At 34.8% G+C, this 12,720-nt stretch overlaps 2 protein-coding genes across 2 annotated transcripts; both read left to right on the forward strand.

Annotated features, from left to right (window-relative positions):
- The first annotated feature begins 585 nt into the window (after positions 1-585).
- Positions 586-2,868, forward strand: LOC17893748 (DNA excision repair protein ERCC-1). Its single transcript, XM_023785921.1, has 9 exons — positions 586-915; positions 1,121-1,232; positions 1,318-1,421; positions 1,498-1,597; positions 1,717-1,793; positions 1,899-1,998; positions 2,075-2,146; positions 2,242-2,310; positions 2,382-2,868. The coding sequence occupies exons 1-9, from the start codon at positions 635-637 to the stop codon at positions 2,688-2,690; spliced, it is 1,224 nt and encodes a 407-aa protein (XP_023641689.1). The 5' UTR covers positions 586-634; the 3' UTR covers positions 2,691-2,868.
- Positions 2,869-9,359: 6,491 nt separating this feature from the next.
- Positions 9,360-12,211, forward strand: LOC17892765 (heavy metal-associated isoprenylated plant protein 34). Its single transcript, XM_006297273.2, has 3 exons — positions 9,360-9,741; positions 9,849-9,924; positions 10,439-12,211. Exons 1-3 carry the CDS (start codon positions 9,712-9,714, stop codon positions 12,028-12,030), a joined length of 1,698 nt encoding a protein of 565 aa, XP_006297335.1. The 5' UTR covers positions 9,360-9,711; the 3' UTR covers positions 12,031-12,211.
- The last annotated feature ends 509 nt before the right edge of the window (positions 12,212-12,720 follow it).

A 12,720-nucleotide genomic window follows, 5' to 3' on the forward strand; every position in this document is an offset into this window, starting at 1 on the left:
TTTGATGATATAATTAATTATGTCGTATATTTCTCCACATTTTATGATATGTATTTTTATAATCAAACATATGTTTTCATCCAAATTTTTCTCAAATATAAATTATAATTTTCAAAAAATACTCTAAAATATATAACTAATATTAAATCTGTTTGCATATGTTAAATTTCGAGTTTCATTGTCCATTTTTTATGGTAACAAAATTAAGGTAACTAAAATTAAATGTATTTCCATGAATTATAGTATTTATTTATTTTTTTATTTATTTTTTTGCTGTCTTTTAGTGTGTTTGGCTTTAGGTTTGCAATCACATAATTTCTAATATATTTTTTTCAGGTTTGTTTGGCAACAAAGACTAAAAATGATCCCCAATTAATAGTATAGATATATATTTGTCGCCTATAATGTAAAACACGTTACCTATCATCATCAAACTTTCACCTAATAATTTTGGTTGATGACTTAACGAACATGGTACACCGTTTAATGGGCTTTAGAGCTTGCACGGTTGAGGCCCAATAAAGCCTTCGTTCTTCCAAGTTTCCTAATGGGGGGGGGGGGGGGGGGAAATTGAGAAGGAGAAAATAGAGTCCGGGAAAATAAAAAAGAGTTCTACAGAGATTCGATTTACTCAATGGTGAACGATGACGACGACGGTGAGAAATCAAGAAGCGTTCACCGAAATAATGCTGATAAACCCAAAACCCAGATCGTAATTGGTGTGCCATCGTATCAGGAAGTTTTGGAAAGCTCACAGACCAAGTCCACGCCTCCTTCCCTTTTTAAACCTTCCCAAACTTTCTCTCAAGCATTCGCTTTCGTCAAATCGTCCGACGTTTACTCTCCTCCTCCTCCTCCGCCTCCTCCTTCCTCATCTTCTCAGCCGCCGGGCGCTTCTCAGGTGCCCAGTTCAAGGTGTTTTATATAGATGTGTGTGTGTGTGAATTGCTTTGGAATTAGATATATCTGTTTGATTTCGAGGCTTTCCAAATTTTAGATTAGTTTGAATGTTTGATGAAAATTAATGGTGCCGTCAATCAGATTACGTATACGGCTGATTTTGACGATTGCATACTGAAACTTCCATGTGTGTTTTTGGTGTATGTTGCTTTGGTTGTAGCGAAACGTTTCAAACGGATGGAGCGTCATCTTCTTCTACACCTGTAACTACTGGCTCTTTACCATCAAACGCAACTCAAACTCGTAACGCAATTCTCGTTAGCAACAGACAGGTGAGGAGACTTTATGATTCAACTTTCTATTTTCTTTGGAACACATCTGACTTCTCTATTTTGTCTGACTCTCATCTTTTTGCAGAAAGGAAACCCGCTTCTTAAACATATCAGGAATGTCAAATGGGTTTTCTCAGATATCATTCCGGACTACGTGCTTGGTCAAAGCTCTTGCGCTTTGTATTTAAGGTGAAACTCTCCAACTTTCAATGTTATCCCATTCTAAGATCACACACTCACGCTACAAACATCTGATCCACTGCAGCTTGCGGTATCATCTGCTGCATCCGGACTATCTCTATTTCCGCATTAGGGAACTACAAAAGAATTTCAAGCTCCGTGTTGTTCTTTGTCATGTCGACGTGGTAAGTGACAACATCATATTTTGATGCTAAATCTTTCGGAAGTGAAATTGCTATATTTTATATTTTCTGTAGCATTACATCAGATGTTTCTGTTAATGTCTTATGATACTTATGCACAGGAAGATACAGTGAAACCGTTGCTTGAAGTCACGAAAACCGCGCTACTTCATGATTGCACTTTATTGTGCGCCTGGAGGTGTCTATCTATATATCAATCACAGTTCTTCGCAGCTAATATGAAAGTACATTTCAATCACTCTGCTTCTCGTGAATATAACTTTCTGTGTGGAATCTCTTGCAGCATGACGGAGTGTGCCCGTTATTTAGAAACGATAAAAGTCTATGAAAACAAACCCGCAGATCTTATCCAAGGCCAAATGGATACCGATTATCTTTCACGGGTATGGAAACTATTTAGGCGAGCTATGGAGATATTTTTCATTTTGTAAATTTTCATGTAGTATTTGTTGTTTGCAGCTAAACCATTCTCTTACAAGCATCCGACATGTGAACAAAAGCGATGTAGTAACACTTGGTTCTACATTTGGGGTTGAGCTTCAAAAAGATTTTTCCGGTTATTGTGAAGTTTATAATTTTTGAGATTCAGACTAATATTGGAACCCTCAAAAACATGTTTTATGCAGTCTCTTGCTCATATAATCGATGCTTCGATGGAAGATTTAGCTCGTTGTCCTGGGATTGGCGAGCGTAAGGTACATTTTCCTTTGTCAATTATCTGAAAATCAATAATCTTGTGATCTCTGCAGTAAATGTAAAACCTCAGGTGAAGCGGTTGTATGATACGTTCCACGAGCCTTTCAAGCGTGCAACTCCAAGCTACCCGACTGTTATTGAACCAACAATCGCGGAAACTCCACTTCAGAAAGATGTGAACGCAGAGGAACCCGTTGTAACAGACGAAGATTTTGTGGAAGACTCAAGAAAACGCAAGAAGAAAGAGCCTGAGAAAACTGTGAAGACCGCACTTTCAGCCGTTTTTGCTCGATACTCGGATAAACTCAGCAAGAAAAAAGAGAAACAGAAGGAGAAAGATAGAACAACAGAGTCAGATGCTGAAACCAACCAAGATTAACACAATTTTGTTTCTTGGGTAAGGCCATTGTGACTATATTCCTAAAATTGTAACATAAGGTAATAGATTAGTGTTGATGGGTCTAATTTGTCCGATCTCTATCATGGAATTTGTTGATTATTGAAGCCTCTGTGTATTAATTTGAAACAATAGTTTCTAATTTGTTAGTTTTTTTCTTGGTTGGGCCATGTTCAACAACTTTATGAATAAAACACAAAAAAAAAGGTCTGGGAAGGCAAAAACTAGCTAAAAACATTAGTCTACTGTCTATGTTCGGATTCGATTTTTAAACTTTTTACATATGCGGTACTTAAAGAAGACGAGCTTTATTTATTAGTTTGGTTTCGAGTTTAGACTCAATTCTACTAATTAGGTTGGTCTAGTTTGGTTTGCTTTGTATAGAGTGCGTGTTTAATGCAATTCGACCCTTTTTTAGCAGCTTTTTGCGATATTAGAAAAAGATTTGTGGGTAATGTTGACATGTTTCAAACGCGTTAGTCAATGTGTCTTGTCCAACATAGACACAAACACTTGAACTTTGTGCACCACTCTTTGCATTATTATCAACTAATAGTACTTTATATTCTTTTCTAATATTAGTAGATAATAATAATAATAATAAAAAAAAAAGCTTTCGGTGTAAATGGTTTTAAACTGCAATCGACAAGAAAAGTAAAGTTGCAAAGGACTGGTAAAAGAAAAGTGCAGAGAATATTTCAAGTGTAAGTGAATCGGTCATGACTTAAGAGAGAGAGACATGGGGTAAACAAGTAAATAAAAATATAAACCTGATAAAGTAAAAGGTTAAACTTTTTCGTACATGAATATATGTTCTGATCAGTGATCAGCCAAAAAGATTGAACGGTCCATTCGGTTCAGTATTTTAGTTCAAATCATAAATCAAATTGTGTGCTTATAAGAGTAAATATGTCCTTTGATATTATGATTAATCTTAGATGACTTTGTTTTTACAACTACTCTTTCGTAACACAAAAACCCTTAAATGTGAATGTGCATAATATAGTAGAGATACTACTAGATAGGGATGTATCTGAGTTAAACGAAAGTAAAATAAAGTTACTGAGGAGGATGTTGGAACAAGAGGGGGACAAAAGTGAAAGTCTATGATGGAGGAAAAGAGAAATCAATAATAGGAAAAGCTCACCTATATGAATGAACAGAGACACAGTTGTTATATATACATGAATGTGTTTGTATGTAAACAATGTATGAGTGCAGTATTTTTGGAATCTGACTTCCCTCTTTTTAGGACGAAAGCAGATGTTTCATTCTGCTTCATGTCTTAAGCTAAACCCAATAAAGTTTGTATTTTTCATTGCTTCCTCCTTCTCTTTTTCTTTTCTTGATCCTTGGGATTTGCTCTCTTTTTCACACCTTTTTCGGTTTTGCCCCAACACTCTTCCTTTCTTACGGTTTTCACCCTGTAAAATCCTTTCGAACCCACTATGGTTCTAAAACGCGGTTAGGGACAGAGTACAAGAAAACAACTTCGCAGTTTAGGTTTTGGTTAAAGCTTTGACTTGATGTAACACGAGACGACTTTGATTTGTGTGTTAAAACACGTTTGTTTCAGAAACGTCCATAGTAGATTTTTTTTTTAATTATTTTGTGTGAAATTGAGGCTATATTCCATATTAAATACATACAACAACAAAAAAAAACGTTTTCCATCACCTAACTTTCATGCTATATTATTACTCGTTAGTCGTTACCAACCAATTTTATGGCTTTTAACTCTTTTTATTGGTGAGATTATATACTATTTAGATTGCAAGATATTTATTTCCCCGCTTATAAAATTTTGTATGAATCATCCCATATAGTGGGTAAGTTCATCATGTGAATTTTGCTCTTATATGATAAAAAATTTAAAATACCTAATCAAGATTAAAACCAAAAAAAAGAAAAGAAAATAAAACAACAAGAGCCACTAAAATCACCATCTTCTTATCATCAACAAGAATGTGTCATTTGGCAAAAGATGAGATATTTTAGTGATTTTGTCACTTGTGTATGTATGCAATGTAAGGGTAGGTGTCCTTGCAAGTAAGGGCTTATGTGTCTATTGCACACATATGTACACTCATATAGATTCAAAAAAAGTTGATGGATTTGTACCTAACCAAACAATACAGAGCTCGATCGCTTTAATAAATTATATACATATAAATTATATAGATACATTGATAGATACCATGAAGATGTCCTAATATATATGTACTCAAAAGTTTGTGACCCAATTTTGGATATGCAGTCCAAAGCTTCCAGCTGTGATACATCCTTACAATATGCATGCTACACATCTTCTCTTATTGAGTCTCCCTTTCCCTTTCCCTTTCTTTTTCTTTTTACCATTGTTGTTGCTAATCATTCACTTTCCTATTCACAGATTCTTTCAGTTTATGAAACAGTATGTATATAATCTGAATCAAGTGACAACTATGGTAAAAAATAGTAAACTTACATCAAATATATTATTCCCTTTATTAATTATATGGGAGGATATTAAGCCCCCATGATATCAATCAAAAAAAGCTTTTTTCAACTTTTTGTGTTTTCACATTTGTACTTAAAAAAATGTTAAGATAGATATCTCAGAAATTCATCAGAATCAAACAAAAATAAAATATCTTTAGTCTATGTCAATACAAATGAGTAATTTATGTAAGGTGTCGATCTCTACATCTGTTGGGAAGTGGGGTGATATTTCTCTAGTCAATTAACTCATCTATCTGTTGTGGAGTAATGAGATGATATATTGTGACCAATGTATAGTATTATGATTTAACTTTATTGTAAGAAATGGACTTATAGAAAAGTGATACGAAAATGTTCAAATACATGTGTTTCATGAATGCAATTGGATGGTTTCGTTGCGAGAAACTTAGTGATGAGGGATACATATTATATATGTTCAAAAATGAAGTCAAAGGTGTTGTTGACAAATTTGCTTTTGTTTTGAGATTTCGACTGCTAACAAACATCGTCTAGTATATCCCACACGTATCTTATCTCATTCGTCATTTGACCTTTGAAATCAAACCTAACACGTGAAACATTAAGCTCTTGTGTTTGTTCTTTTTGCTGGTCGGTCGTATACATACACATCCCTAATTTTCATGAGATGACGGGAATATAGTCATATTATGTCTATACCTATTATTTATGTTTAGATATATTATATGCAGCTGATTAGGGTCGGTTAATTTAATTACTCACTAATTGATAATTGAATATATATATTTAACGAAACAAACAATAAATATCCTCCATATGAAAATACTATTTACATAATATTATTTTCATGATTTGTTACATAATATTGTATACTTTAAAAAGAAGATCATACAGAAATACTTTGATATTCTACTGTACTAGGATCGCGAATCAAAACCTGCAGTCGATATGGAAGCATGCATGTTTCGTAGAAGAAGAGGAGATAAAAGCTGATATGGCAATAATCATCAAATTGCTGCCACATATAGTTTTACAGTTTATTTTTTTATTTTTATATAGAAAACCACGTTCTTCTAAATTATGACGAGAACACCTTCTTTATTTTTTTGGAATTCATCATATACTTCTAAAAGCTCTTTTTTTTTGTGTTCATGTTAGTATTTCAATTGAGGAAAAGGTAGGTAGTTTTTTTTTTTTTGGGTTAGAACTTCGGCTTATAAACCTGGCTGTGAACACGATATGTGTTGTCAAAGACTGATTTAAATATATATTTCAAAATAGAACAAATTATTTTCAGTTAATTGGAGAGAATAAAAGAAGCTTACTGCAGTGGAGTTGAGAATAGAGAGGAGGATTTAGGTCCAGCGTCTAAAAAAGCAAAAGACAAGATAATAAGTTGATAAAACAACAGTTTGATTTGGATACTCATTGGCATGTGCTTCAAAATACCCCACATCCTTACAATGAGTCCAAAATTCTTTATAACAAATTTTTGTTGATTAGTCAAAGCCATATATAATAGTAGTGGTACTAAAAGCAACTAATATTATCAATTTTATGATAAGAAATTTTGTGGAAAAAAAAGATAAAGGAAAAGCAAAGCCTAGTTTCTTCTTCAAAAATAAATAATTTAATAAAAACTGTAGAAATATTATAGAGCTGTAACAGAGTTTTACAGTTTTGCTTAAGCATATTGTAACGGTATCTTAGTTAGTGACAGCAAGCAGATAATTTGAATAATTGAGGAAAATAACCAAAGTGATAGATATATGTAGGTGACAACAAAAGAAATTAAAAAAACTGACAGCAATGTTCGTCACGAGGTTGGGTTTGTTTCTTGATATATAAGACGAAAAACAACAACATATGAGAAAGATATATAATGGTAATTTTGTAATCTAGAAACAAAAAAAAAAAACACAACTGTCTAAGATAATGATTGCTCAAAAATTATACAATCGAAATTTGTATCCCATCATAATATTTTTTTACGTAATATATATAAGCTTTCGTATTATATAAATTTGACTTCTAAGGTTGCATGGACCGACCTGCTATGCCTATGTATATGGTTCCACTTCAGTGACATGCGTGTCTATCTTAACTTAAGCTTAGTCCGTAGAGTACCTCTTAAACGTTAGTTATGTTTTTATTATTTTATTTTATAACTATGAGTAGTAAAGTAGTAGTAGTAGTATTCTTTTACTTGCATCGGTTTAGTTATTTATTTATATCTATATAGATAGATTGTTCCCTATAGCGTCACGGACTTACACGTGTATTTCATCTACCGCTTACTCGCCTAGTGTTGGGAATTAATTATTTTAAAATATAACTGATACCTCAGTCAAAGTTCTACGAAAGTTTATTAAAGCTGCACGATGTGGAATTAAAAAAAAAAACCTCTATTAGACTAATAAAGTACTCCTTAACAATAGTGTATGGATTTGTTTCAACATTGGTATGAAGTGAAATATATATCGTTTACTATCTATGGTCTTAGTGAAGTGGTGCACATGCGTCACATGCATTAGCAATTTAAGTCGAATTTCTTATACCAAAAACAATATATGTAACTCGCAAAATAATATATTTCAACTATACGATTAAATAAATAGTTCATTTCATTCAATAATAAATTATTATATGTTTCGGAACTAATTGGTGGTTGAAAGGTGGCCCAAAGAGAACTCTATCCACAGCAAAGAGTGGAAGCGACCTTACCTGTACATATGACCCATTTTAAACTATCAACATTATTGTCCCCTTCTTTTTTCTTTTCTAATTGTATAATATAGTATCCCCGTAACATTTTTTATTTAAATTTTTATCTACCTATAGTTATTAAATTCACTTTTTGGTTTATTTCTTGAGTCATGAAACATATAAACAAAAAAAAAAACTGAGTTTGGTTTTATATGTTAGAGGAACTCAAATACGTTTATAGTTGTTACATATTATTTTTCAGTTTTCTAATCGGGTTGTCAAAAGATTTGATGTGATTTGATGCTACTACTTATAAATTAAATCGAATTATTATTATTATATATATTTTTGACCAATCGAGCTAACCCACATTATGTGACAATCTAACACAGTTTATCGAGAAGAAGATACATTTTAGTATGTGGTATGTTAATGTAAGATCTAGATCGCATAATTTAGCATTATAAGAGTCTTTTAATAAATGACTTCAATCACACTAGTAGTAGTGTTTGCGACTTTGCGTAATAGATGTTGTTAAACTAGTCCATTTTGGTGGTGGCAATGACATTTGCTGTATTGCTTGCCATTGGATCCTACTGAACCATCTCGTCAACGGATAATTAAAATCATCGATCACCAATCATAATTACGATCCTGAAAATTTTTCATCTTAATATCAGTGTCATACGTAAATTATTGTAGGAGCTAGTGATCTAAGTTTGCAAGGAAATGCTACGACCATTACTTTACTTATTAGAGATAAGTTCAAGGTCTAAAACAATTGTTACGTTAACTAAACAAAATATCTGGAGAATTACTTAACACGTCTGTGTTTTAATATTTGGATATAGACATTTCGAGAAAAGAAGAAAAAAAAAAACAGAGCAGAAAAATAGTACAGTATTTGACAAAATGCGAATAGCAAGCAATTTAATAATCGATTTTTTCTTTTATATAACAGTAGATAGATAAAACCACTACATGATAACAAGATGACAAACATAAATTATTGATCATATATATATATATATATATATATATATATATATATGTATATGAAATAAAGGTGATTTTACATCTAAACCACACATTAGATATACGAAAATTACGAATAAACAGACGATATAATTAGGAAAGAAACAAAATACAGCTTGGTAATGTAATTAAGGAACCTTAAATATTCGAATGTGTGTGTGTGTTAATCAAATCGTATTGTGGAAGAGACGAATACAGCTAAGTACAAATGACGAAGCTGAGGCTGTACTGTACTCCAGTTCTGCCCCAAAGTGAAAGAAGCTGCCTTTAAGCTTCTTCGTTCCCTCACCTCTGTAACCAAAAGAGAAATATAATAAACAAAGCAAAAGTACATATTTTTTAAAAAAAATTAAAAGAATTAAAGAATTAGTTGTAGTAATATAAAAAAAAGTGTCAATTTTAAAAAGATATTTTGGAAAATCAAAGTTGGGAGATTTCCTTGCTACCTGTGCCACCGCCCTCTCTCTCTCTTAGGTTTTTACAGACAGAGAAATAAGAAACCCTGAAACAGAGATAAAACAAAACACAAGTTTTGAGTGTTTTTTTTTCTTTCTCAGCATCTCTCTTCTCTCTCTGTCCTTCTTAAACAACAACAACCGCCTTTATTACACAAAAGCACCTCCCCCCCCTCTCTCTCTCTCTTATAATCTCTCTCACCATTTCTCTTCTTCTCTTCAGAAAGAAACTCATAAAGGAGAAGAACAAAAGAGTTGAGTTTGAAACTCTTTTCTCTCTCTCTCTATCTCTATATCTATAACCATAGTTGTGTCTGTGAAAACACACACAAATCTAAGAAGAAGTTATGAATAAACAAGATGTTATGAAACTTCAGGTATACGTCTCCTTCTCTTCTTCCTATTTTCTCTTTCTCCAAGCTTCTCTCTGTGTGTGTATATATATTATTGGAGCTAATTGTTTGCTCGGATTTGGTTCTTGCAGACATGTGTACTGAAAGTGAACGTACACTGTGAAGGGTGTAAGCATAAAGTGAAGAAACAGTTGCAGAAAATTGAAGGTCTCTTCTTGCTCTATATGTATGGTCATTTCAAAATGTTAATTTGGTGAAGCTGGTTTTTAAGATAAACACATAAGTCTGATATATATGAAGTGGGTTCTCCTCAGAAGTCACGGATCTATAAATATTTGAGTTTTTTTAAAAATATTATCAGCTCAGATATGTGAAAGCTCTGAAATTTATGAACTGTGTTGTGTGTGTTTTCCCTGTTTTGTGATACTTTCCTCTCTCACATCAAAGATCTTTTCCAAAAACTATTAGAGTTTGAAGTTTTGAGATTTACCATCGGTGTGTGCTCCATTTATGTCAATTTCCCAAAACTAGAGGAAGAATTTTATTTGAATTGTTTGGAAAAACTGACATAAAAGTTACTAATTTTAACCATGGAGTCCAAAGTTTCAATTTTTTTTCAAATGAACTCTCCTTGTTATGTCCGTTCACCCAAATTATGTTACTTTCTTGGGAAAGTTCTGACATAAATTGACTATCTTGTTATGTTTATCCTTGATTTCAGGCGTCTACTCTGTAAAAGCAGATGTAGAACAGGGGAGAGTCACTGTCACCGGAAACGTTGATCCAGCTCTTCTGGTGAAGAAACTCAGCAAATCAGGCAAACATGCCGAGATCTTAGGCGGTGGTGGAGGCGGGGGCGGAGGAGGGAAAGGGTTCCCTAACATGAATGGGCAGTTCGCAAATCTCAACATGAATGGAAATAGTAAGCCTAAAGGTGGGAAAGAGAGTAACCAAGTGAAGGGTAAAGCTGGTGGAGGAGGAGGAGGAGGTCAGAGTCATGGACATGGTCAACCAATGCAATTGACTCCTCAGCAGATTCAACAGATGATGATGATGAAGGCTGCTGCTGCTCATGGTGGTGGTGGTAACGGTCAGATGAAAATGCCTCCTGTTGCAGCTAAGGACCAGAAGAAGTCTGTTAAGTTTGCGGAAGATGATGACGATGAGTTTAGTGAGGATGATTATGATGACGAGGACTTCAGTGAGGATGATTATGATGATGATGATGAGTTCGATGATGATGAAGATGACGATGAGGAGATGGGAGGACATGGAGGAGGTAATCACATGCCTCCTAATAAGATGATGATGCCTAACAAAATGCCTCAGATGGGTGGTGGTGCTGGACCCAAGGGGCCTAATGAGATTATGATGATGATGAATGGGTTCAAAGGCGGTGCTGCCGGCGGCGGAGGAAAGAAAGGCGGCGGTGGGTTTGAGATTCCGGTGCAAATGAAGGGAATGAGTGAGGGTAAAAATGGAAAGGATGGTAAAAAAGGAGCTAAAGGAGGTGACAAGGGTAAGAAAGAAGGGAAAGAGAATAAAGGAGGTGGGGGCAAAACCGGGAAAACAGATGCCAAAAGTGGTGGTGGTGGCCTTCTAGGGTTTTTCAAAAAGGGTAGCAGTGGGAAAGGAGATGAGAAGAAGAGCGGAGGGAAGAAAGATGGGGCTGGGGGTAATAAAGTCAAAGCACCTGGTGGGGGAGGAGGTGGAGTTCAGCATTATGATAGTGGGCCTAAAAAAGGTGGAGGTGGGTCTAAAGGCGGAGCCCATGGGGGCCATGATATTGATGAGCTCATGAAGCAGCACAGCAAAGGAGGGGGTGGAGGTAACAAGGCCAATCATAACCATGGCGCCAAAGGGATTGGTGGTCCAATGGGACAAGGCGGTCCGATGGGCCCTGGTGGTCCGATGGGTATGATGGGTCCAGGCGGTCCAATGGGTATGATGGGTCCAGGTGGTCCGATGGGACCGATGGGACAGGGCGGAGCTTACCCGGCGGTTCAAGGCTTACCGATGAGCGGCGGCGGGGGTTACTATCCACCACCACCTCAGGCAAACCATCAAATGAACCAGCAGCAGTATATGCAAATGATGATGAACCACCAGCAACAACAGCAACAACAGCAACAAGCTGCAGCTCATGGAGGCTATGGTGGTGGTCACGGTGGCGACATGTACCATCCAATGATGTATGCTCGGCCTTATCCTGCAGTAAATTACGCTCATCCGCCTCCAATGCCTCCTCCTCACTCGGATTCTTATACTCATATGTTCAGCGATGAGAATCCTGGTAGTTGTAGTATCATGTAATGTTAAATTAGAATATGGACATGAATGTTTGTCTTAGTCTTACGGTTTTTTTTTTTTTGGCTTGTCCTTATCTTTGTTTTTTTTGTCTTTCGAGGATTGGTAACAACAAAATGTGCTTTAATTTTGTTAGTGGAATGATGTTTATAATATCTCGACTTGGGAAAAGAATGGTTATTTATTGTAGGCTGTGTTATTGGATACACACAAAGTAAAGATTTAGTGTTTATATCTTTTGTCTTCTCTTTATCTGTGTGAAAAGGATTTTGCAGCCGACTCTATAGTAGGTATAACAGCATTATAAACTTGTATAGTGTGCCACTACTAATGTGATCATACCATATTTAATTTGACCCATAAAGTGCCAACCTTGAGACTTCTGTGTATAGATTATGATGTTTCGCAAAAATATAACCTAAAAAAAGTGTGGATAAGATCTTTGAGAATTAGCCATTATGTCCTAGTTACCAAGTAATTTTTTCAAAAGGTCAAATTAGTGCATGATTGGAGAAACCACTCCAATGATTTCACTTGAAATTGTTTTGAGTCCTCCTTGTCAAAACTTGAATTCATTATATTGGCCTGGCCAGATACAATGCAGACAGAGACACTTGTGTTTCTCAACTTTCTTACCACGCCTTTGCTGATGGGCTTTTAGAGGAACAATTGATAATATTTTGGTACTCTTTATTC

The sequence above is a fragment of the Capsella rubella genome, unplaced genomic scaffold, assembly GCF_000375325.1.
Source record: "Capsella rubella cultivar Monte Gargano unplaced genomic scaffold, Caprub1_0 scaffold_3, whole genome shotgun sequence".
NCBI classification, from domain to species: domain Eukaryota; kingdom Viridiplantae; phylum Streptophyta; class Magnoliopsida; order Brassicales; family Brassicaceae; genus Capsella; species Capsella rubella.

Coding starts and splice junctions, on each gene's coding strand:
- LOC17893748 (XM_023785921.1), top strand. CDS start 635: ATGGTGAACGATGACGACGACGGTGAGAAATCAAGAAGCGTTCACCGA. Junction 1,999..2,074: donor ATACCGATTATCTTTCACGG/GTATGGAAACTA, acceptor TGTTGTTTGCAG/CTAAACCATTCTCTTACAAG. Junction 2,147..2,241: donor CACTTGGTTCTACATTTGGG/GTTGAGCTTCAA, acceptor TGTTTTATGCAG/TCTCTTGCTCATATAATCGA.
- LOC17892765 (XM_006297273.2), top strand. CDS start 9,712: ATGAATAAACAAGATGTTATGAAACTTCAG. Junction 9,742..9,848: donor AAGATGTTATGAAACTTCAG/GTATACGTCTCC, acceptor TGGTTCTTGCAG/ACATGTGTACTGAAAGTGAA. Junction 9,925..10,438: donor ACAGTTGCAGAAAATTGAAG/GTCTCTTCTTGC, acceptor CCTTGATTTCAG/GCGTCTACTCTGTAAAAGCA.